This window comes from Triturus cristatus, chromosome 7 (genome assembly GCF_964204655.1).
Source record: "Triturus cristatus chromosome 7, aTriCri1.1, whole genome shotgun sequence".
Classification (NCBI taxonomy): domain Eukaryota; kingdom Metazoa; phylum Chordata; class Amphibia; order Caudata; family Salamandridae; genus Triturus; species Triturus cristatus.
In genome coordinates this window covers 462743565-462770370 of record NC_140590.1, presented here as the reverse complement: position 1 = coordinate 462770370, position 26806 = coordinate 462743565, and the positions used below count along the sequence as shown (strand labels likewise).

General features: G+C 45.1%; 1 protein-coding gene across 3 annotated transcripts in view; it reads left to right on the top strand.

Annotated features, from left to right (window-relative positions):
* LOC146809931 (ketosamine-3-kinase-like) overlaps positions 1-26806 on the top strand; it is a 159289-nt gene that overhangs the window by 114778 nt on the left and 17705 nt on the right. For all 3 annotated transcript variants that reach the window (XM_085616791.1, XM_085616792.1, XM_085616793.1), the window contains exon 5: positions 19757-19879. In XM_085616791.1, the coding sequence (XP_085472917.1) occupies positions 19757-19879 (123 nt within the window). The remainder of the gene's footprint in view (positions 1-19756; positions 19880-26806) is intronic.

The window sequence follows — 26806 nt, the reverse complement described above, 5'->3', positions numbered from 1 at the left end:
AAACATGTAGACGTGTTTGTGTCATCCTTGTAGGTGTTTATGTGGCGATCCTTGTACGCTGCCCACATTAGCGGCAAAATTACCAAAATTGGTTGACAACTGGTAGGAAAGTCAGCAATCAGGATGGGTGCGGCTGCCCTTATCTGATGTCAGTGTCTGTGATTCAGTGTCTACCTGTGCGCTCGGCCACCTGAGAGTAAAAGGGCTCTATAGTATTCATTTGCAGACATGCGCCACAGAATTTTGTGAGGGAACAAGGCCTTCTTTTCAGTGTTGCAGAATGTGCTTTGTGTGTTTTTATAGCAATTTATTCAAGGGTCTTGTTTAAAGTTGGCTTGCTGCTATATGTGGTCTGGTCATTTCCCCTTTCTCCTTCACTACTTTGTATCCCTTGGCACCAGCTGCAGGTCTCTTTACTTTCACATCCCTGGCAATTCATCTTCCCAACGAGGGCACAGTATCAGCAGGGCTGCTGCTGGCTCAAGGCAAAGTACTTTTGATGCCAAACGCTCCTGTCAGGATTAAAGAAGCCCCACATCAGCAATATTTTGGTAACATAGAGATTTCTAAGTCTGTTTTCTGGGGCATATAGGACTCAAAGGGCACCGGGTCCCCCGTATAACTGTTTTGCCCCTTGCCCTAGGGGCCACTGAAATTTGCTTGCCAAGTGCTTGCTCTGTAAGCTTTGAATTTCAGGGGAGGGCATGCCTGAACAGGCATGGTTCACTCTCGAAGGGTGGTGAGGAATATATGTCAGAGATAACATGCAATACATTTATTGTCCACGCAGTATTGTTTCTTTTTAGAAAAACTCCAAGACTTTTTTAAGATCACATTGAATTACCTATTGAAAAGGGTCTTTTAAACATGATATCAGTTACCTGTACTAAACAATGTAGCACATTGGCCAAGTAGACTCTAAACTCTAAGAGTGCATAAATCAAGCCAGCAGTGACCGCATCAGCACAGAAATGCAAGTGCGTGTTGGATCCTGTGCGCTTGCAGTTGCAATAGCTTCTCTCAACTAGCCTGTGGGCTGCAGTTAATCATCAGTTTGGGGATTGTGGGGTGTATGCTGCTGGGAAAGATGAATGTAGCTGCAGCATGGTATCCAAGGAGCAGAACACATGAGTTGAGAGGTGTTGTATGCTGGCAGTTTGGCACTTACTGGAAGGTGCTGTATGATCGGAGGGAACAAAGCGCAGAGTGGGGTTGGCCACCACGCGTGTGGAATACAGACATGGAAAGTATCTCACTTGTTTTGCTTAGACTCATAGGTACGAGTGTCACACAGAGATATAACGCTGGCATTGAGAGTATTGCACTCTTAGCATCAGGGTCACAATTCTAATCACCACACAGAACCTTGGTAAAGGCCCAGAGAGACCCATACTGCAGTCACCCTGCAGCTGTGGAAAGTCTGGTCAGAGGGAGGAGGAAGAGTACCTCTGGCTTGCTAAATCTAAGCAGTGGTCCACCCTTGAGGTTTCTTGAGCCCTCCCTTGCCCACCTGTCGGCCAGAAGTCTGTCCATCCTAGACTTTTCGCAGGGAGATGGGGAGGAATCTACTCTCACAAATGATGCTGGCTAGTGGTAACAAGTGTCTCTTCTTGGTGGCTTCTTGCAGGCTTCAGCTTACAGCAGCATGTGTCCCAGCTGGGCCTGTAGCTGTATCTCAATAATGCAGGCTTTCGGCACTCCAGGCAGTCTATATCCTTCTTTTTTAGGGTTCAGGAGCAGTGCATTCTTTTCCTCTGTCTTGTAGTATGTTCCCTACTCCTTCAGGTGAATTTGTTTCAGTCCTTTCCACTACAGTGCTTCTTACAGTAGGAAGGTGAAATTAAATACAATATTTCAGAATGAGATTATATTTCACAACATTGACAGTTGGGCCCAAACCAAGTTGCCACTTCAATTGTAACCTGAACCTAAAATATAGGGTCAAACCAACTAGCCATCAGAATTCTAGATTGGCATCCAAAATTCGGATGGAACAAATCACCAAACACATACAACTGTTGGTGCTGTTAGACACATAGAAACCAACTGCCCAAAAGGTGCACAATCGTTCTGTTTTCCTTGGAAATGGCAGTTTTCACAAATTATCAACAGATAATTGCTCATTACTAGTGGGGCTAGGTTACTCTATATGTGGAACTGAAATTGATATTCAGGCAATAGTTCCAAGCAACTTTAGAAGGTGTCTTGGATTAGTACGAGTATAATGTTTGTTGGCTTGAATATGGCTCCTACGCACCATACCCAAACATCAGCTCGCCTCTTTAATTTGTGCAATGTGTTCTTTTCTGTCACACTGTCTTGCACTACCAGCATCCAGGAACCATTTTACCACCCAGTAGTACTTACTGTATCTTGCCAGTTGAATTCTGAGCCTTGGAAGGCTATAGCGTGTCCCTCGCTGGCCCTCTGGCACTGCTTGCTAGACCTATTCTAATGATGAGGTTGGGTTGTAAAGTTGCAGTGCTATTTTAGGCTGCTGACACCTAGACATTGTTCTCACTTTGTTGCTCCAGTTTCTCCTGTCATTACCATGCCTGGTTTTAAATTCAGTCATCTTTGTGAAGGCCAAAGTTTAGCAGGACTCAGCTAGTTGTTTGGGTGTTAGCGCCCATCCACATGTGATTCCAGACCATCTTTTGCTTTAAAATGCACCATTTGCCAATCTTTTTAAAATTTCTATCTCAGGAGAGGGACTCTCCCTAGACCTCAGGTTTGTCCACATCAGTAGTGTTTTCTATTGGAAAGGGTAGAGCCAAAGCAATCTTGCTTAGTACCCTAGCCCTCTTCAGAAGTCAGACTTGCTTGGCAACCCAGAAATTCTCTGAAATAATGTTTGAGTTTTCTTTTTATGAATGCCTAGAAGAACTGAATGTTTACTGCATTTATCACAGAAATACTGCTGAAAATCGCACCAAAAAGATGCCAATTTTTAAGAAATTTCTTCACTGGGGAAGAACCCCCCGCACCCCTCTTATTGCCATCGGGCTCGCTCGCATACGTTCATTCGTTCTGCATTCACTGCACCAGTTTCAAATTCCACCAGCCGCCACTGCCATTGACACTCTTCACAGTGAGTCGTTCATTTCCACCTAGCAAGTGGTGGGCTATTTTTTTTTAAAACATATTCATGCCATGTTTAGCCATCAGCACATTTACTTTTTTATACCTTTAAACTCTTAATGCCTAAAATTTTATTTTTGTAAATATATATTCAATATATGCATATACACAATGAAGGGTTGACAAGGACAGAACTATCAGCTTTGGCAATGCTTGATACAAATGAGGCTTGACTTGCCAACTTTTTTGCTGTCTTGGAGGTAACTTTGGTTGTCTCACGAGTCTCAATGTCCAACGTAAAAAAAAAATCTATATACAAATATATATATATATATATATATATATATGTATGTATGTATGTAGTTTTGGGTAAGTCCTCAACGCTCATTCACAACTGGTTTTTCACCTACTTGAGCATCGGGAAAGATTCCAGCCCCCTGCTGCCATAGCCTCTTACACTGCGAGTTACAGCACAAACCTGGTCACGTGCACATCTGCCTAATAAGAAGTGCATTTCAGTGCCAGGACTGATAGGTCAATACTTAACTTTGCCAGAACCAATTTTTTTATTTCTTTAACCCTTAATATGTGTTTTTTATTCGTGTTTGAACTATATGTTTAGCTTACTGTTTGTTACACAAAGCCCACACAGTACGTTTTCTTTACGCCATTAAGAATTATTTCCTGTGATTTGCACTCCAACTCAAGAGGGTTTCTGAACCTCTTTTCAATACACTTGCCTGCTTACATGCACCTTATGATTCTGGTTTATTTAATTAAACATTTTGTTGTAACCAGATGTCTACTGCGTTTAAGAGGCATGCATGTTTTTGTGGCACATTCTTACAAAATTAACCATTTCACCAGCTTGCCAGGGCTTGACCTATTGCCTTTGCCATTACGTGCTGCTTTTAATTTCTCCCCCCCCCCCTTTTTTTCTGAATAGTGCTGTGCTGTGCATTAGTACTGGGGGTGTGACTGCTTTGATAATTGTATGGTGTGTTTTTGCTGGTGCTGTGTGTGAGATTGTAGAAAACATAAAGCTGCTCGGTTAGCAGCAGGTTACACGTGTTGAGAGACACTTCACATTATTTTGTGGTGATGATGCAGTGTGTTTATCCCCACTATTTCCTCATAAGTAAGGAGTGCCCCCTTTCCCCTCTCCCCCACCCCCAATGAGGGTCCAAATGTTGATTGTGTAGCTCTGCTCTCTGGCTCCCGACCTTAAATGGTACATACAGCGAACCCTGCAAAAAAAGCTTCATTTGAAAAATGCACTTTCTAAATTATCAAACTGGCTGACTGGTTTTAAAAATGTTAACATTTGTTTCCACAAACTAATCTTTCTTACATGTTTTCGCTCGCGAGATAAGTGTATAAAAGTAGGCCTGGGCGTAAAATTCCGCTCTGCTCGTTGCATTTCGGCAATCCGCTTTCCGCAGAGAATGCGGAGTTCGCGATTAAACTACGCCTCATAGTGGAATTCATTTTCGGTTTGCATGCTTACGCTGAGTTTTGTGAGTGCTGGCAAGCGTGATGAGCCTTGCCAAGTGCTGGCTAGATTTGCTGGCTGCCCGTGAGCGCATGCTAGACTTGCTGACTACCCGCGAGCGCTCTTGAGATTTGCTGGCCGCTAACATGGCTTTAGGCCACACCTGCAACATCCGGCACCTTTTTTCTGAAGACAGCGAGCGCCAGTGACTGCTGATGCATCCTGAAGCAGATTTTCTCCTCGTGGTGGCATTTGCACACGATTTTGAGCGCAAAAAAGGCGCGCGTAAAACGTAGTGCGAACGGGTGCGTGTAGCAGCTCTGCCCGCGGAATTCCGTGGAGGCTGAGTTTTTGGGGCGCTCTGCATAAGTGAATCCTGTGTGCTCCACTAAGGCCTGTATAAAAGTTTGAGATCTTTGATCTAAGCTTCCTAGTGCAGTTTAGCATATCAATGATAACGGAGTGTTTTACTAAATAAATAAAATAAAAAAATTCCAGTCTGGACAACAACTCACATTTCTTTTGTTTGGGGTGCATTTCAGCACTAATGCATCTTCCACACTTAATTTCTTTATAAATAGCAACATGTGTGGCGGCCTGTGACCTTGGTTAGTTTCTGCAGGCCTATAGTGGATGACCCACAGCGCTAGATGTGTGTATTTTGTATATGTATGTGTGTTCACTGAAAAACAAAGGTGAGAATAGTGCAGTTAAATATGGTAATAAGATTTAGCTTGCGTTAAAACAAAGCTTAGTAATTCACATGAAAATAACTAATGGTTAAAGTGAATTTATAATTAGGTGTTGAAATTAGATTAAACGGAATGTTTAAAAACTGAAAAAAACACTGAAATTCACCAGCTATGGTTTACTGAGCTAAATAGAACATTGCACCCTATCATGCGTATCGTATGACCTCACATATTACATCACTCATGACATGTTAAATTACTTCATTGACCTAAAAACGCCTGCTTGCCCCCTCGTAGTCAGAACACAACCTGCCAATGTATCAGTTGGTGGCCATCTTAAATTGTTTTTGATAACTATTCTAAGATGGTATCCATGACTGCGCTGCATCCATGGTTGTTGTGTTTTTTTTTTGGTTGTTGTAAGGAAATAATTCAAAGATGGTCACCAGGCATGCCTGCTTGCAGCAACATTCTTTGCACACATTTTCATGAAGTATAGCACATGCATGTGGCTCAAATAATAAACACTTTCCTTACTAAAAGCCAGATTGTTTAGTGACTACATAAGCAGGGTCCTCATTTGCAAACATAAACGCGCAAATATTTTCTAACAAAACAAGCATGGTTGTGGTAAACAATACCGTACTCTGTGTACTTCCCAAGAACAAGCTTTTGCAATGCAATAGGTCTCGCATTTACGCGAGTTTGAGCTATTGACATTGCAAATAACAATGCCTTTTATTTTTGTTTTTGTTTTTAAAACATAAATAAAAGGCATTGTGATTTACAATGCCAATAGCTTAAACTCGCGTAAATGCGAGACCTATTGCATTGCAAATGCTTGTCTTTTAGTCTCATGGACCTTCGCTATCCAATGTAAGTGCCTGGAATGCCCCGTGGTGACACACTACAACCCCTTGGTGGAACGTTTCAACCTGGGGCATGTTCTTCCTGCTGACTGCCCTTCATGCTGCTTGGGCCTAAAGACGTGCGGATTCCTGTGCACTGCATCTTCCCTTCGTGACGCATTACACTCTGCCTGCGTGTGGTGTGCTGATTGCCTTCTCAGCTGGTTATCTGTCCTAACCAGATCACCTTGGCTTGACTGAACTATGCGTCACAACAGGTGAATTTTTCTGCCCCTATAATCGCCGCATCAACTCCGCATCTACACAATGGGGTGTAGCGACACCAAACAACCACCGCTCTCCTTCGATCCCACTAGGACTCCTCAACACCAGAAATCGGAGGACTCTAGCGATGGGGATGCCATCTCTGCCGCTGCCACCCCCCCTTGACGGGACAGCTGCGATCATGGCTGAATTGAAGGTCGGATTTAAGGCCATAGGCTCATGCTTTGATGCTCTGGCTGTAAGGATTGATGGGATGCACGAGCGAATGGGGTATCTGGGGTATCTGGATACCGCAGAGCAACAAATATCTGACATGAAGGATAACACTGCTGTCTCAGTCATTTGTTTCTGAACATTTTATAAAAGCTTTTGGTGTGCCTATAAGAATAAAACTGTGCAGAAGCATGATGGGTAAATGAGCTGTCTAATAGGTGTGACCATCAACAGTAGAGAAATATGAATCCGAGAGTCGGGGTTAGAGGAGAGAGTCAAGGGCTCTACAGGACTGAAACAGTGAAAGAAATATTATTTGCTAAAGGCATTTTTTTACTTCATCTCTAGCCAAAGATATTGTCAAATACACCGATGTACGTATGGATAGATTTTGTAGTGTTAAAAAAGAAACGTTTTAAATTGGGACCCATCTATATTTGTCCAAGGATGTTAGAACAGGGAGGCGGAAGCTAGTGACTCTGAATGCAAAGGTGCTCTCTCCATTCATCTAGTTTCTTCTTTCATTCATGCAGAACCAGTGGGGTCTTAACATCTGGTTAACATCCTCAGTTTTTTTGAGTCACTTCTAAGCTTAATACCCCATTTTTATGTGGGATGCCAGGAGTTGCTCATGAGGCCTTAGGCTGAAATCTTTGCTACAGTTGAGTGTGTTGGTCACTGCCACGCTGACCCTCTCACTTCTAGCGATCCACTCCCTCACTCACTGTCGCAGTCTCCAAGGCCTGATTCACTCAGGGAGCAGAGCATCGGATGCTGATCCTCTTTCTCCTTGGCAGTGCCACCGCAGCTGAATACCGTTGCCATTCCCCAAGCCTGGGGCAGGGAAGTCACTAAAACATCACAGGGGGACACTCAAGCGAAAAATACAGAAGATCCATCAGCACATTGACGTCACCAAGCTTGCTTTAATTTTTACACCTATCCCTTCCGTGGAATCCCGCAATAGCCAGCTTTCAAGCCCTTATCTCTCCCACATCTTGCTGACATACTCAACTTCTTCAAAGCCACTTGTTATGAAGATGATGTCTTACCATCATCATTCATCAAATCTCTCACAGGCAGCGCTCTCTTACCATACATATGAGTGTCAATGCCTCCCTAACTTAAGGCATTTTTCCAGAAGCTCGCAAGACAGGTCAGATCCTGGCGTTACGCCCCTGCATCATATATGATATTGACTGTTATAAATGTGTTGTCCAATACAAATATAAGATAAACACTAAGCACTGATGTTTAGTCCCATAGTTTAACAAGGCACTATATTATACTCCTCTAACTTTGACTTTCTGCACTAACACTTCAGCTTGAAACTACAAAGGGTTAGGGAGTGGAGGCTCATACAGTGTTTCAAATGTTTTGCATTTTCAGTTAGAAAGCCTCAGCAGCTCCAGACACAGATCTCAACCTTCATGGGCAATAGATGCTCTGACGTAGACCTTGATAGAAATCACCCATGGTGGAAGGACCAGAAAGTAAAGGAAAGAACCACTATTAAGTAATAATCTATAATATTATATAAGGGATAAAGTACCCCCTGTGAAACATTATAAGGATATTGAAAGTCACCGCGCCGGAGAGACCCTTCGACCTACATTACATTGCCTGGCATCGCTATGGGAAAAGATAGGGTCCCGCCACTGGGTGCCCAGACAAAAGTAGATAAATATACCACCTGCTCCCCAGAGACAACTAAGCACTAACCCACCTGCCCCCTGGCTGCTAAGCCCCTGACCGCCATGGAGGTGACACAAATCTTAAAGCTATTCAAACTTCTCACAAGCTACTTGAAACCAACATTGGCGAAGTGGGAATAAAAGACCATTGCAATGTAGCTGGAAGACTCACCGAAGAGGAAAGTTGAGTGTCCACACTGGATGATGATACCACCAACCTTAAAGCAAAGGTGGCCTTGCTGACTTCTGCTACTCGCGCCCTAGAGGTAGAAATCTGCTCTAGGTGCAACAACCTTCGACTTGTGGGATTTCCAGAGGAGGCCGAATCCCCTCAGCCTGAAATATTCATAAAGAACTGGGTTAAATATTTGCTTGCGCAGGATACTCTCTCCCCATAGTTCGTAGTGGAGCAAGCACATTGAGCTGTCACCCAAAATCCCCCACTGGGTGCATGTCGGTGCCCCATCATAGCTAAGATTTAGGACTACCGAGACATGCACACATCCAAGGGAGACTCACTTTCTAATTGACTCCCATCATGATTTCCCTGGACTACACAAAGGCCGTCCAGAAGCAACGCAAATCTTCCAATGCGGTTAAACTGAAATTGGGAGTAATGTCCTTATGGAATATGTTGCTTTTCCCAGCAAAGCTGAAGGTTGCGCACATATTTTTTCGATACGGAGGGGGCCTGGGAGAGGGCAGCTGAGAGGCGAGGAATAAGATTTCAGGACTCTCCTGATGTGACCGCTGGGGGGGAGATCCAACACAGACTGCCCGCGTAGTGGAGCTCGAGTCCCACATACTGCACCTAGAGACCAAACCTGCCACATCTAAATCCCTATGCCGGCAACTCGAGCTCAGCAGAGTATCACTGCAGCAACTTGCTTTCCATGAAGCTCGCCAATGCTGGAGGGAATCTGTCCAGCGCGTATATGAACATGGTGATAAAAGCTGTAAGCTCCTTTACCCCACCTCTATGCAGACCCCACTCCTTTACCGACACTTCGAAGGCCCTCTGCATACACCAGCTGCGATACCGATGCATTTGCTGACTTTTACGAATGGCTCTATGCCTGCCAGCCATGACCTGCTAGAGAGGTAGCCTCTGCTTGCTGACATGGCCCCCCCACCTTACTCGAGGAACTGGAGTCTCCACTCACAGATGACGAGATACATGCTGCCCTGCACACATTGAATCCCAGGAAAACTCCTGGTCCAGATGGTTCCCTTTCGACTATTACCATAATTTTCGCAGCATCCTTCTCCCACACATGCTCAAACTCTACAATGAAGCAGTGCGACTCAACTCCTCACCCGACTTCGACCTGGCCACCATAGAGGTCCTTCCGAAGCCGGGCCATCCCCTGGAATGTTGTGTGTCATATTGTCTCATCTCTCTGATAAACACCAATATAAAAATCTTCGTCAAAGCCCTGGCAAACAGGCTCCATAACGTCCTACGTTCTCTAATACACCTTGATCAATGTGGCTTTATGCCCAACTGCAGCACTGGGCACTGCATCCCACATGTCCACATTGCACTAGCTCACGTTCACGAAATAACTGACTCCACGGCCCTACTGCTTATAGACTTTTAAAATGCTTTCGACTCGGTCGACTGGTCCTACCTGGACCTAGTCCTCTAATTCATGAACTTTGGCCCCCACCTTCCGTAAATATGTTAACCTCCTCTATAATGTACCCTTGGCGCAGGTCCTTATCAACGGGATACTATTGCACACCTTCCCTATCAGATACGGCACCGGACAGGGGTGCCCTCTCTCCCTGCTCCTCTTCGCTCTTGCCATTGAGCCCCCGGCCAGGATCACCTGGTGTGATGCCCAGGTGCAGGGATGGGGTTGGGGTGGGACACTAGAGGACAGGATAGCACTGTATACAGATGACATTCACCTCTTTCTTATGGGCCCTCACACAACTGGTCCCAGGATCCTGGACATTCTCAGGGTGTTCAAGGAGGCCTTTGGCCTCCCCGTGAACTGAAACAAGTCACTCCTAGTCTCCATACGCATCCACCACGCCGCATTGTCTTGGCAATCAAGAATTCCAGTCCGCCGTCTCAGCGTTAAATATTTGGGCATCCACATCACCACGTTACCAAAATTTACACGCAGCCTTAATGTTAATCCTCTGGTGTCCGCCAGTAAGACCAGCTTAAACACCTGGAACAAACTTCCCTCAATCCGCTGGGGCGAGTTGCACTCATTAAAATTATGATACTCCCGAGATTTTTATATGTGTTGCAAAACATCCCACTCCACATTCCTCCCTCCTGGTTCAACCAGATCGCAGCACTGCTTTGCTCCTTTATGGGGGTGTGTGGAAGACGACCTCTCCGCATTTCCTTTTGGAAGTGCCACACTATGATAGAGGGCCAGGGGCGGTGAACATCCCACTATATTACTGGGCATCCCAACTCATTGTTATCAATGACTGGTTGACTGGGGAATTGGACGACTTGGCCTATCAACCGTAGCTGGCCCATCTTGGACTCAACAACGTCATGCATATGCTATATGGCAGAGCCATCCCCTCCCATATTGCATAGGTTACTAAGACGCAACTCCGAGGCGACCTGCAATATCCTTTCAATGTACGCTAGTGGGTACTTTATCCCATATAATTCATGGTCACATCATCACCTTTCCCACACACCACTTAAAACCCTGGTGCATAGCTCTTTTATATGAAAGAGCAAGCATGTTTGCAAACATGATAAATAAAAATAAAACCTCTAGTGCAAAATTAAACACATCAAAAACCTGTTAGATATGTGTTGCAAAAAGATATTATAAACAGTTCAATAGCAGTCCGTTTACAACAACAAAAAAGCGACACCAGCTTGGAATCTGTAGAAACATGCAGAAAGATTCTAGCTGATCTCTCACTATCTGAGGAGTGCAAAAGATAAAACATTCTCTGCTGGTCATTGTAAGCTAAAACATAAAGCAAGAGAAAGAAAAGCATCCTACTGTTTTAGTTGCTTTATGCAGCTGCATCAATTCTGCTCTGTGGCCTGACCTGCCTTTCAGCTTGGCTGCTGGCAGCAGGCATTGAGACCTCAGAAACCTACTGTAATAACGTATGATAGACGAGTTCTGATGTCATTTCTTTATAATAGGCTCCTGGGTTTGTCACAAGGTGTGGATTATAAAGAAAGTAGATACTGGTGTTTATACAGGGATTACAGAATCCCATGTATTATACATGAAGTAATGTACTCCCTGCCATACATTATAAGGACATTGCAAGTCCCCAAGGAGTTCCATGACCATCTAGAGCATGAGAACTCACAAATGTTTTCCCAGGGGCAAAAAGGTTTGGTATGTGGTGAGACTGAGGACCGCATTGATGCCAGTAGGTTGGCGGCTTGGGAAGGAGTTGGGTGTTAAGGTGGGTAGATGGAAAGCAAAGCATGTACATCTACTGGCAGAATTGCACAATGTGAAACCAGAAAACCTGGGCTCGATCCCAGTTTCCCCTGCTTGACCCAATTGTGTGATGTTAGGCAATTGTTTTATTTCACTTTCCCTCCTTTATAGGTCTTGCCTGACCCAGCGCATGCGCTGGTCTGGCGAGACTTATTGAGAGGGCTCCAAAAAGTGCTACCAGGCCAGCCTAGAGCTACAGTGCATGTGCGCGGGCGCGCGCGCCTCACTTTCGCGGCCACCCGGCCGCTTTGATGTTTGATCGCGATCGCGATCACTTTCACGGCCGCTTGGCATTGCCAATAGGTCTCGCTTTTGGGACCTTATAAGTATTTAGTTATGCAACTGTTGCATGGCTAAACACTTATAAGGTCCCAAAGGCGAGACCTATTGGCTATGCCAATGCTTGTTCTTCATTGTCACATAGAAGAGGACCTCAAAATACATGACTCCAGGATGTGCGCTGTGCAAAACCTTCTCCTGTGTTTGATTTCATAAACTATAATGTAGTTTATATAGCAACCCAGGCAACTCAAAGGGTGCATATAACAATTGACTTGCCTGTTAGTTCACTATTGGAATTCTTGTCCAGTTGGGGGGGGGGGGGCATGAATGTTTCTAAATTCATGTTTGAAAACTATCACTTTTTAAGAAATACTTCTCAATGCACTGATATAATCTGTTGTACTAATGTGAAACAGTTTTACACGTTAATGAAATACACTTTTTGAATTATGAAGACTTCATCATGTTTTTACACGCTTGATGCATGATTCCTTCAAAAAGGAAGGTGTTCCTAAAGTTAAGTGGTTGCAGGATTTCCTAGTTACTTCCTTTCTTTAACTCCAATTAACCCTTTAAACCAATCCTTGCCCGTTTATTAGGTCTTGCGTGCGTTGCAGGGCAGAGCCCTGCTCCGCCTCTGCAAGAGGAGAGGATTCTCAGAAGAGGGCTTTAAGCCCAACCCCTCATTCCCATTGGCCGGCGTCACCGTTTATGTTAAACAGTGGCCTGCCATTGGGAATGAGGTGTTTTGGTTACCTCCCTTTCGCTTGCGATCTGGACTCTGTTGCCTGCTTCACGGCTGTCGTGAAGCACTTTCTTATCTTTATGGGGCCATGTGTTTAAACACATGGCCCCATTCATGAAACCCCGCCTGGTCCCTGCCTTTACTGTGCCTGACCTGCCCCGCTGCTTGGTGCGAAGCAAGGCTCTTCAACATTTCTTTCAAATTTGTTTAAGATTTACAGTTTAAAAATGTAAATTAAGAGAATGGCTACTCAGCCTTTCTTCCTTCAGAAGTTGAAAAGCTGAGTACTGTTAAACTGGCCATTATTGTCGTGCTAATAAGTGTTCTGTAAATCGAGTTAACAAGTTGATTGCTAAAAATGTGTGTCCTCGCACTGGCATTAATGGGAGATGAGCGGTGACTGCCGTCACTGGGCGTGGCTGCCCCTGGTCCTACTAGCCCCTTCGAATCCCCCAGCTTCAAGGATTGGGGATGCTGGGGGTGAGTACTTCAGATGGACTGTGTGTGAGGTGTGCGCATTCTTCGCCCTCGGGGCAGTCCACTGAGGTCACTGCAGGCTGCTCATTGGACCCGCTCCTGCCTCACTTTGGTGTTTGTGGGGTGCAGTGTATTCATGCAGTCTGTGTCACATGCCCCCGAGACACCCGCTGAAGCCCCTTCCCTCGATGTGCCAGTGGTCTCTGTCCGTGCCCTAGACGCAGGATGACCCGTGCCGCCGGCATGTCGGCCCCTTAACCCCTTCAGTGCCACGCCCTTTCCCCCTCCTGTGCCGGGCGTTTCCTTAGTGGGCGGGTTTCATGACGAGATAGTCTCGTCATGGGCACAGCGCGACCGTGCTCCATGACGAGACTATCTCGTCATGGGCACTGAAGAGGTTAAGGAAGGACGAGAGGTGGGGCTTTCTGCGAGCTGACGCTAACTATTAGTGACACCCCCCAGCCACCCCGCCACTACTTCCTCCACCACCCTCCGTGGCGATTAGTGTCACCCGTGTTCGCTTGTCAGCAGCTCAGTGCAGGCCTTTAGCATAGACTTGCATGAGAGCCTACTGCAATAATGTACATGGGCTCCTGCGGGGCCGACTCAGCGCTTAATCCTTCTGAAGATTGCATCAAGCTGGGTAATCCCAACAGTTATTTACGCTCTCAGAGCTGCTTTGAGTTGTAAAGCGCACTGTATAAATTGTCGTCGTTATTATGAACGGTGATGCGCACACTGTTCCCGCGTACCCCGTTTCAGTACGGCTCTGAGATTGTGTAAAAGCAGCCGTGCGCACAGAGTCCGAATGAGTGCCTTTGAGGCGTGTTATGCAATATTATTCTTTTGTGCTGCCGCGGCTCTCGCCAGGCCCTGCCGGAAGCGGGGTTCAGAGTAGTTTCCTTTTTATGCCTCCATGCCCAGCTGAAGAGCTGGCGCAGCACTTTGAGGCACCTGCCCCGGGGTGAGGAGCCTGCAGCACACAGAGGACAGCGCTGGAGCTGCGCCTAGACAGTCAAGGGCGCTGCGTTCGCACTGCTTGTCCCGCAGGGGAGGAGGCTGGACCATCAATCACCTCCTCCCCCCTACGAGGATGGCCCACCGTCTCCTGCCTTTAGCATCATGGGAGACTGGGGAGCAGGCACCGCACTGACCCCCCTGCGGCGAGTGAACCTCACTATTGTCACAGCCCTCTAGCACCAGCCCCTCGGTGTGCCTTCTCCCTGACTAGCATTCACTTCACTCCCAGAGCAGTGTGCCAGCTCGCCTACACGCACAGACATAGCGCCTACTGCTGCAGGTTACTCGGGCTGAAAGCCCTCATAAACATCTTGCTTAGTGTTTGGCAGTAGTACACAATGGGGAGATGGCACAAAAAAACGATGTCCGTATTAATATGCTTTAAAGTGAATCATTTGTATGTTTTTGTGATTTGGGCACAGAGAGAGGTTTTGGTTCTGCTTCGCTCTCGGACAGGATAACATTTTGCAGAGAGGGGGTAGTAGTGTTGCCTAAAAGGTGCTATTTTTGTTCATGCAGTTATTCTGGCTGTACACTCTTGACACTTCCTCAATCAATAAATGTCCTGTTGCTCCCATACTGACCTAGAATCTGTTTCTCATACAGTCTTTACCATAGGCTTAACAAAGGCAGATCAATAGGCTTTGTCAATGATTGTTTTAGCTCTGGTTCGCCAACCTTATCTTTGTCACTGACCTGCATCCGGTCTGAGCCCTAAATCAATAAAGTGCCCTTGAGTTGACTCCTCGACAGAAATATCACAAAATTGGGGATGCGGGCTACATTACAACCCTTCCCTGGCTCCATAACATTCATAATAATGGAAGCGCCGCACACATTGGAGAAAATAACACTTGATGCCAACGACCTTGTTTCCTAAAGTTGGATTAAGTATACCGCTCAGCCAGTCCATTTGAACACTGATAGCGCCTATATATACCGATTGTAACCAAATGCTGTAGAAGTGCTTTCTCCATGGGAAAAAATATTTTCCAGCACAGAAAAGAAGCGTTTGCAATGCAATAGGTCTCGCATTTGCGTGAGTTTGAACTATTGGCTTTGTAAATGACAATGCCTTTTATTTATGTGTTTTGAAACCCTGCAAGCGGAGCATAAACAGGCACTTTGTACTTATAGTCCTTGCTTACGAGTAGCAAGGGTGGCAGTAAAAGAGTCGTAGTTACTGCCAGCTTTCCTACTCGTAAGCAACGTCTAAGTACAAAGTGTGTGTTTACGCACCTTTTGCAGGTTTTTAAAACCGATAAATAAAAGGCATTGTCATTTACAATGCCAATACTTCAAAGTCTTGCAAATGCGAGACCTATTGCTTTGCAAATGCTTGTTCATTGAGCATTGAGAATATGATATAGAGGAACGAGGCAGAGTTCCTTTATAAGGTTATGGAACTCAGAGTTCAATGATTCTCCGTTACTATCTTCATGGTAAGGGCAAATTGCCAAGGGACCTTGTACAGTCATCAGAGAAGCACCTTTGCGTCTACAAATAAGACATAAACGTAAGATTCTTCAAGTGGAATAACATCTAATTAATCAATAGGGGCTGTTCGGCTCCATCCAGATCGATCACCCTGCCTCTCAAGCTTTTTGTAGACAATCCTGCGTCATCTCCGCTCCATGTCATACTCAGCTCTTCAGCTAGGTTAGTGGTCTTTAGGTGTCTGGACCTACATACATACTGTTCCAGCTGTGAAAGATGTGTTTTCCAGTCCAACAAGAGGCTGCTCTTGCAGTGCCTGGAGTAAATTTTCATGCTCAACCCCCATATTAGATCGATTAGATACAGTCTTTTTCACTGCATTGCCGGTGCAGGTGAAATGTGTATTGCTCTGTGATTGCTAGTACTTGGACTATCAATGTTACAATGTCAATGGCGTTTTTGTAGTCCAAGTAGCCGGTTATGTTGGTGAAGGATCTTGCTCCCACAGATTAGCCTGTGGGATAGATGCCAGTACTGAGATGCGTGTCTTCTAAATCTAAGGAGCAGTCAAGATGGAATTTCGCCAAACATTGCCATTTATGAACTGCTAATCTCTGGTGGGCTAACATCTTTGTTTATTATTCTAGTAAATTTTAGCATGTGCGATGTATTGTACAGTTGAGTTTGCAGCTGCCGCTGCTAGGAGCTGCCATTTTCTGATCATGGTCTTTCACGCAACATTGGCTACAGATCATGTAACTCAGAAATAAATTATACAAGCGCTGGAGCTGCAGAATTGAGGATTGTGGATGGGACTATGGGTGTTACATGAAACAAAACGCGGTATTGGAGCAGTTGTCGATTTTTTTATTGTGAGTGTAGCTTAAGGCCTTCGCCCAATGTTCACAAAGCAAAAGTCTGGCTTAATTATATCTTTAACATTTTATTCAGCACATTTACTTCAGAAAGTTGTAGACAACTGGCCGAAAATGTTTGTGTTAGGATGCTCGGTAGGTACATTATTCCGACTGAACAATCAAAGCCATACACTGCACTTCAAGTAACTCAAAGTCAAATAATTTTGCCTCAAATACAACACAGACAATAATTCAAGGCCTACGCAAGTCCAGAACTTCGTCCACCGCCAGTTTGAGCAACAAACTCTTTAAGGTCCAGCGATATGGCTCACCCCATCCCTATTATGGAAAATATTACCCAACTGTGCATCAGTCTTCCAGGTTTCATCAATTTCTTTTTTTTTTTTTTCTTTTTTTTTTTTGAAAACCTTTATTCATGAAAAAACAGGGACACAGCTATTCAGCCGACAACCCGGAGGTTTGGCAGCTCCAAGAAAGCAGTACAAAAAAGCGTCCACAGTGCATAAAAGGAGAAGCAAAAAGGTTCTATTTTAAATAAACGCAAACACACCCCAAACCCACGCAAGGCGAAAAAGACTGAATGCAACTGGTGATTGCCCCTCAGGGGAGACCGGGCCCCCCTCGTCTATCATTCACAGTGCTGTGATAAGAGGAAAAAGGGGGAAAAGCAGAGACCCAAGAAGACAGTTAACAATCAAATAGATGTACAGAGCTGGAAAGAATGCTAAGGAGAGAGCTGCTCCTCGGGGGGATCCAGATCAGGGGCAAGGCATATGCCCCCCCTATAGTGGTTCCAGCACCCCCAGATGGCGTGCCACTTCCGAGGGCGCCCTCTAGCACAATATACCGTCTTTTCTCGGAGCATACTCCAGTCCATGTTTTCCTTCCACGCAGCCAATGTGGGGGGTCCCACGGAGCCCCACAGGCGCGCAATGTCTCGCTTAGCCACCATGTTACCCAGCGTCACCCACTGGGTCTGTGCTTCATCGTGATCAGTAGGCCCCCAAACGTTCAGGAGACAACACCGCGCCTCCGGCTGCATAGCAATGCCCGTCACCTCCCCCATTACCGCATGGACTCTTCTCCAAAATTCCGTGATGACGCCACATTCCCAAATGATATGCAGGAAGGTACCCACCATACCACAGCCCCTCCTACATAAGCCCTCCTCAGAAAATCCCATATGAACCAGCTTTGGCCCCGTGACATAGACTCTGTGGAGTATTTTGAGCTGCACCAGCCGTAGACGCGACGGGATCGCGACCTCCTTAGGAGAGGAGACCGCAGACTGCCAGTCCTCGTCGTCCAGCTCAAGTCCGTCCCTAGTCCATTGGTCCCATAGCCCCAATAGCAGGTCCGCCCGAACATTAATCAATTTCTTATAGATAAGAGAGATCGTACTCTCCGGCATATGGCCATCGAGGATCCGGTCCTCTAATGGAGAGGACTCAGGCACCCTCTCACCTTCTACGAGGACTGACCGCAGGGCATGACGCACCTGAAGGTAGCGGAAGAACTCGGATTTCCCCAACTCATACTCCTTCTGCAGCTCTTCAAAGGACTTCACCCTTCCCTTAATCAGCAAATCTACCACCCTGGAGATACCGATCAAGTCCCACTTCTCGAACCCTTTCGTGTGCCAAAGCTTCCCCAATTTTTCAGAATCAAACAATGGGGTAGCAAGGGTGAGCCTATCCTTCCAGCCCAGCGAGTCAGTAGCCAACTTCCACACCCGCACCGCCACCCCAGTGGGCCCTGTGAGGGACGAGTCCAGCGACCGCGAGTACAACGCCCTATGATAATTACCGCCACGCAGCAACCATCGGTCCATGGCGTAGCCGGGGCTTAGAGCCGGACCATAGAATCCAGGTTTCATCAATTTCAAACATCTCTCTGCCCTGTTGTCTTTCTCTGTCTCTGCATGCTGTCAATCTGTTGGTGCTATGGGTCACATGTATCACTATACCAGTCACACAACTGTATTTTTGTGACTAATATTGAATTTAAAAAAATGTGTCTTTGTACTAATCGGGCAGTACGTAAGATTCCAAATTAGAGTAGGTCGTAATCTGCCCTACCTAATTAATATTCATTAAGTAGGTCACAATTTGCGGCTCACTCTAACTGGATACAGTCACAAGGATAATGGCCTGTGTGGGTCAGTAAACCATGTCTGTGTTTGCACTTAAATAAAGTCTTTTTTTTTTTTTTTTTTTTTAAATCTTCCCGATTTCCTTAAAAGAAAGGTACCTGTTTTTTAATTTTTTTTTTTTTTTTTAAAGTTTCTTTAAGAGTTTCCAGTGCTCATTAGGACAACAGTCTCTTCCCAATAAACGTTTTTCATAATTCACGAAAGCGAAGTTGTCCAAAGAGGACCCCTCCCTTTGGTGAATGAACTACTACCCCAACTTGGGGGTCATGACAATGGTTTTAGACTGCATTACGGTCTGAAGGCACTCATTCATATGCAATTGAATGGCAATATAGAAGGGATGCCCTAAACACGCCCCATCCATATTCCATTTAATTTCTAAACCCGGAGGGTTTGCAAAAGCTAAAAACCTTTGAACATCTGGCCCTGTGTCCAGTCCTCAAGCTGCCCTCTCTGTGATGAACCATTGCTTTTGCATTGGTATGTTATATTATTTTATGTGTGTTTTATGGAGTGTAAACTGTAGTTTATTGGCTTCTTTTTGCTGAACATACTACTGACTTATCAGACTTTGCAGACGTAACAACTACTAGTAACATCTAAGCTAGGAAGAGGTCCCTTGAGATATTTCCCAAAAGCAAGGTGCTCCACATTTGCTCTGATGGTTTCCATTGAAGTTTTCCACAAGATTGCTGACACTGAAAATGCTGTTGGTTGTCTCCACTACCCCAGGGGGCCACTTTCTGAACTTTTCAGGATGCAGTAACAGCTCTGATGAAGAACACAGAACGTGGCAAATAGCATAGTTCTGATATTTCTGTGCATGTTGAGACCATTAAGTGAGCATTACATAAAACGATGTTTTATTTCAGTTACTTTCCTAATTAATCCACATCACTTATTTGTCTTCTACGCATGCAGACTGTGATCTTCTACACAACTAACAAACATTTCGGTTGGGCAGTATTGTGTGATATAATGTCCTCAAATTTTATCATCTTCCTTCAGGTTAATGATTGGCAGACTGACTGGGTCGCCTTCTACTCCAGTCAGCGACTCCAAACACAGATGGACATGATTGAAAAGGAATATGGAGACAGAGAGGCAAGAGAGCTGTGGTCTCATCTTCAGGTGACAATTTTCTCAGTTCACAAATTGTTCATTGTGCTTTTCATTGCCCTCAGTTGTGTATGTCAAAAGGGAAGTGATTTGGAGAAATGAGGGTGAGACAGCCAGGCTGATACTTTTCGACCTGTGCTTGTGGTATGACATGATTGACCATTCTATTGTTATTAATAGCCTTGCCATGGGATAGAGGGCTATGCCCTTCCGTGGTTTAAGTAATTTCTAGAGGAGCGTAACAAGATTGGCTACATTTTGCTCATTCAATATGGGTGATGTGCAGTGTTCCTCGGAGCTCCACCTTCGCCTCCATTCCATTTAACTTTTATGTTCACCCATTGGAAGAGTTAATTTGTTCTTTGAGCTTTATGACCTTTTCTAATGTGAATAATAGGCATATTTTGCTTAAAAGTTACCAGAAGACAAAAGATTTTATTGACTGACTTAGGAACTGTCTGCTTGAGTTCCAGAAATGAATGAAAAGCAACATTTGTAATTTAAATGAAGTGAAGATAGAGATTTTACTGATTGGGGAATAGAAATTTTGCTGATCCAATGTACTTTGGCCATTGATGTTCAGCCCTTTAATCACGGCTGTCACTGTTGACCCTTTATTCACGCCTATTACTGTGATTAAAAGTCTAGCTGTCCTCGTTGACCATGAGTTATCTTTCGTGGCCCAAATCCAAAAGGTCTGGACTACTTGGTTTTGACAACTGAAACAGGCAAAAAAGTCCTTTAATCAATTCCACCTTTTAAAAATGCCTCTGTTTTGGGAATTTTTCACCTTTTATTTTGGCCTTCCCCTGTCTCTTCTCAAAACATCAGCTTCTTCAGAATCTGACAGTCAAGCTTCATTGTGAGCCGCACAGTTGTCTTTGGCCCGCCAGTTCCTTCTTTAGCTCCCTGTGAAGCAGAGGATCCCGTTTAGGTCTTTGTCATATTAGTGAGCCTTTTTACAAACGTGAAACCAACCTATTCTCATACAACTTGACTCCTTATGTTGTAGCAAGACCATAGTCATTGGAGGCTCTTCTAAAACAGATTCTCACGCTTTAAAAAAAAAAAAAATAGCATGCCGTGCTAGCAGAACGTTTAAGTGCTGAGTCCCCAGTTTGGCACACTTCTCTTGGAGATTTGTTGTTTTTCTAATTTGGGGAATTTCAAACGGACGCCAAAATGTATTTGTTTATTTAGTTCTAGTCTGTAGTTCTGGCTGTGTTTCCTTCAGTGTTTACAGAGATTCCTAGTACCAGGATGCCTTTTGGTGAACAAGCGCTTAATAAATTAAGTACAAAATTGAGCTCTAACAGTACACTATTAAAGTCTTGCCAGTTGCTCAATGTGCGTCCCTTGTACTCTATTTTGTCTGTTAAAAAGCAAATGAGACACTAAGCACTCTTCCACTAGCACACAATAAAAGCCTTGCAGGATGTTTAGGGCCACATGTATCAACGTTTGTAATAGCGATTACCTAATGTATGAATGTCCAAGAGTTTCATATAGCTATTCATAGGGGGTCGCAAATCGACCTACCTCATTAATATTAATGAGGTAGGTTGCAATTTGTGACCCCCTTCGAATCGCTAAAATCACGGGGATGGTCAGGGACTCATGGGGTCGGCTGTGTTGTTGCCGAGCTCCAGCAACAAGGCCCGCAAGAGTTCAATTATCGTTTCACCCCTGGGTCTCCTGCGGCCGAAGGAAGAAGTAGGGGGCTCGGGCATGGGGAATGGCAGCCGGGTTGTGGAAGACTCTCAGGTGGCTCATCCGCCAGAAAACAAGGATCAGGCAGCTGCAAAAATGGCCGTGGCCTGAAACAGACGTTGGAGTGCTGCGGCGACGCAAGGCAGAGGCTGGGCTGCCCCGGGGTAACACTCAGAACACGGTGAAGGACCACACGCCCTCCCCCTCTCAGGACCCAGAATATACAAGGGGGAGAAACCTTGCCCAAGAGGGTAGGAGCGCTGAGGGGGTTACATTGGAGTTAGGAGCTGGAGAGTGTGACTTGCTCTGGGATGGGCCACTAATCCAGCCAGCTCCGGAGAATCTCGGCAATCAGTGGGGTCCTAAATGGGCACATGCACGGAAGGTTTAAAGGGGGAACCCCACTTATCAATTATTATACATTTCCTGTTCCTTGCATAACGCGTTGTCGTTCTAGCGCAGGGGAAACCTGCAGCAACCAGGAGAGTCCAGAAGGGCATACTCAATAGAGTGATGGGACTGCTGAGGCCTTCCTAACCGCTACACAAGGCATCCCTGGGGTGCTGATCAGGAGTGTGTCCACGGGAACCAAGGTGCTAACCAGGATACCAACAGGTTCGCATACGCCCGAGGCACTGCAGGGATGCCATCAGATCGGAAATGGCAGGGATTGGTGAGACACGTCTAGTTAGAGGTGACCACGGTTATCACAGCAGCGCCCATCGTGGTGGCCCCTACAGAGCCCATAGAGGGTCCCTTGGAGATAACCAGTCAGCAAAACACAGCGAGCCAGCCAATAAGGCCTCAACAACGGATAGTATTGGGCCCTGATGCCATAGACATGGTGCGTCCTAAGCCTCCCAGATCGACACAGCCAGATCGGCCAACCCGACTCGTAGAGTACCAGCAACTGCACCAACCCACAGAACTGGGCCTAGAGACACACACACAGTGGTTATATTGCCAGCCATTAAAGATACAAAGCTGACCCTGGAGTAAAAGATTGAGATGATATCGAAAGAAGTGAACCCACTACGAGCTGGCCATAGGAAACTTGTAGAAAGAGAAGCAGTAATTGAATCCACCCTAGCCCACGTGAGGCCCACAACGCTTGAGCACACGGCTTGCATGAGGACTCTGGAGGGAAGATGGATGAGGCGAAAGAGTGCTCCTGCCACAACAATGTTCGGCTGGTGGGAATACCGTAGCGGGTGAAAGGATCATGCATTAAACTGTAGGAATAGTTGTCTTTGGTGGTGCTGTGGGAGAAAACCTCCAAATGGTTCGTAATTGAGCGTGTGCAAAGAGTTCCCGGAAAGCCTCCGATACCGGGCGCCCGGCCCCGGGCTGTAATGGCAGACTACTGAGTTTCAGAGACAAAGACCCTATTCGTCTGCAGGTGCGGGCCCACAACCCCTGGCAGATAGATGGAGCGATTGCTAACATATTTCCGTTTTACACTACACTGGTACACTGTCAAAGAAAAGCATTTAGAAGAGTAAAATAGCATGTAAGACAGCTGGAGATCAAAACTCAGAATAACAGCAAAGGGGGCGTCCCATTATTTTACACAGAAAAGTCAGTGAAGGCCCTACGACGCCCACAGGTGCCCCATTACGGGACCAGGCAGATTCTTATAGGAGAGGGTGGTAGCCGAGGGAGAGGACTCTGACCTGGGGATGAATGGTGCTGAAACACCCTTGCCAGTCGTCACACCAGTGACCTCATAGGACGTCATATAAGGCAGGGGCAGCCAACTAAAAGCAATTACTTAGCCTCCTAAAACCTCCGAAGCCCTTGGGGCGAGGACAGGGGAAAACCAGAGTAGTGCAGCCCAGTAATGCTCTTTGCTGGCCTGCACCCCCATTTATGGACATCAACAATACTTCCTTTCTGATGGCTTCAAACGCACAATGCGCAACTAGGAGACGTACCATCAATTGGGGTGACAGTAATTTCATGGACCGTGGCACAGTAAGTTAGGGAGGGATAGAAGTTGGGAGGAAGTTGACCAGATAAAGATTTTCTCAAGGGGGGAGGGAACTGTACGGGGCACACACAACACTGATGTAGGGACAGAGAAGCAAGGAAATAGTATGATCCATCGGCCATGGCAGTACACATGCTTAAATTCTTAACATGGAATGTTAATGAACTAGGACACAAATTTAAATGGGGACTAGTCATGAAGGCTCTGGCCAGGTGTGCCACAGATATAGTATATCTGCAAGAAATGTATCTGAGAGGTGCGGTTGGAGGGCTACTGGGGCAGGGTGAAAGAAACGGGCCTACTAGGGGGGAGGGAAAGCTGGCGCTTATTGCGTCTACGTCCCACCGGGGTTACAATCTGCCATATTGCAAAGCCAGGTCGACTCCTGTCAGCGTTGCAGAATGCCACGACTTTCTTAGGTGGAGACTTTAATGTGTTACTGGATGCACGCCTAGATAGGTCCCATTCGAAGCATGCACAGCATCTTTGTATGGAGAAGCTAGGTATTTTCATAAATGCAGTGGATATGATAGATATATGGAGGTCTATACATGGCCAGTGCAGAGACTATTCCTTGTACTCTGAAGTACATGACTCCCTCTCATGCATAGCATTTTTTTCACCTCACTTCCGATGTTCAAAAGATTCACAGAGGTGGAATATAAATAGGCTTTCCTGTTTTCAGTTTCTATTTTTGGTCAATTCTGGTGGGGTTTTTTGTGTGTTTTCAAGTGATTTCAATACCTTAAAAAAACAGTGGTTATCAGTGGTTACACATTGTTTTTCCGGTGTTTATGGAATGTTTTGATTTTATTAGTGATTGATTTCTGCACTGATAGTGCATGGTATATAGACAGTATACGTACAGTGTATATGATGTCCAAATACATTTTTGTAAATCAAACTTATTGTAGTGCACTATACAATACTTCTTCAGTGAGTCTTTGGTCATGTGCGCTTGCCCTTTCCTTCCCATGTAAACTTTTGTCTGTGAAAAGGCCCTCTCAACATTGACACTTGAGACAGGCAACGCCAAAACAGCCAGTACACAATTTGCTAAATCTGGCCACTGACAGCTATCCGTGCCAATACTGGTGCACTTGAAGATTGCGATTCTCTGGGCAGATTCTGCAACATTTGCGTTGAACTGGGCGCTTATTCCCTCAGAGTTATTGAAGCGGTCAAAAATGAAGCAGCACTTCTGAAACTACAGAGAAAATTGCCCTTTACGGAAGGGATCTAGAACTTGGACAGAGTACCACAGTGAGGTTTCATTGACTTCAAATGCCATGGTTGGTAAAGGGACATTTCTATGCATCATTGCAAGCCATTTCTCATAGATTGTAAAATAAAAGTTCCTGAATTGCTCTTGAACATTGCTTTGCTTACCAAGTGACAAGCACTTTAACATGGAACATGTTGAAGTTCCAAAGTCACTAAAGATGTCGCCCAGCCTACTCTCAAGGAGATGTTTCACTTCTACACCAATTATGCTGAACACTTGGCAGACCAGGATTTTTTCAGACTCTAGTTTTATATTATGTCCACTAAAGCAGTTATGTTTTCCTGTAAAAATCTAAGAATCACTAGCAATATGCGACCAGAGATCCTCACATTTCTTGCCTTTGGAATCATCACGCATCAAAAATTCTGTAAACGGTTGCCACATGGATACCATAGCATTCACAGCCCAGTGGACTGAGAACCATCAGCTAAGCAACATAGTTGGGATGACTCTTTCTTTGGTGCCACGCAAAGCACAAAATGAGCAATATTTGTGTTTTAGTTCCCTCGCATAACAAAACAGTGCACCAGAAAGGACTAAAAAGTCAATAGCATTCTTCTTTAACTCTGAAGATTGTGAAGATGCTTTCAGCATACCATCTAACAAGTGGCAATGATCTCTTACAGAAAAGCACTTCAGCTCAGATATCGATTTTGACAGGTCATCAAACAACTTTTTCATAAACGTTGCTGAATCACTGCAAATACAAACAATATCACTCCAATCTTTGTTGAACTTGGAAAGAACCTTTTTGCAGCAGCATTCCAAGTGACACTGAGTTCCATGTTTTCCAAAAGTCTAGTGACATGTTTTCACCACTATCCCAGATGCTTGGCCGGGTCTAGCGGCTTAGTGGACTGGCCGGGTCTGGCGGCTTAGTGGACTAATGCATCCACTGCAGGGGCCAGTGTTCGACCTCATGGTCAGGTTTAAATCCCGGTGGCTCCAATCAGCCTTTCATCCATCTGAGGTCGATAAAATGAGTACCATTGAGTTGGGTAACAATAAACATCTGTTATTCAGCGCCTTGAGATCCACGGGTGATAAGGGTGCTTTTACAAATACACATCTTATGTTATGTTGGTGATAGCACTCTTTTCACATACACTTGTCAATAGACCTTGCTTTGAATGTTTTATGCTCGAGGTGTTGGCAATTCACCTACTATCTATACTGACTCACTAGAAACTGGGGGCTGATCTATCAAGGAGTTTTACCCACTCTCTGGTTAAATGTGATGGCACATATTGGGAAAGATTCTTATGAAACCAGCCATTTTACCTATCGGGGGAAAAAATCAAACACTGCCAAAATATCAAATAGGATTTTGACATTTCCTGATTCTCTACAGTTTATAAAATAATTAAACAAGACCTAAAACATGCTTCTAAACCCTTCATCTTTAGTTTAAAGACCACAAAACTGCATTTAGCAAAAGTAAGAAGAAACAATATTTTAGTGACATCCCTAAACAACAAAATCCAAGCAGAATAATGTTAGCCCATTCTTTCTTGCTGTTAGCTTGTATAACAAATTTACATTGTATTGGCCCCTTCAGGAAGAAGAAAATGACTCTTTTACTCTCCTTTTCCTTTCTTTGAATGGCATTTAGTTTGTGATTGTGCAGGTGTTTTTTCAGTGTTTATATTTTTACACTGATGAGGGCTATTTCCCTTTCGGTGGGGTTTTATCAGTTATTATAGGTAACCTAAAACTGGCCAGCCTAAATATAAAGCATGGGGAATTTCAGAGTATGTCCCTTTGACTGTTAAGCTAGAGACGTCCAAATGAAGGATGGCTACATGGAGAGTAAAAAATCAGGGGGAGCTGACACATGTAGGATGGCAACATAACCGTACTTAAGGGAGAACACGGGCACAGTCAAAGAATTGTCTACCCTAGAGGAAGCCTATAAAGCTACTATACCGGGAGTAATAAGCTTGGGGAAAAGAGG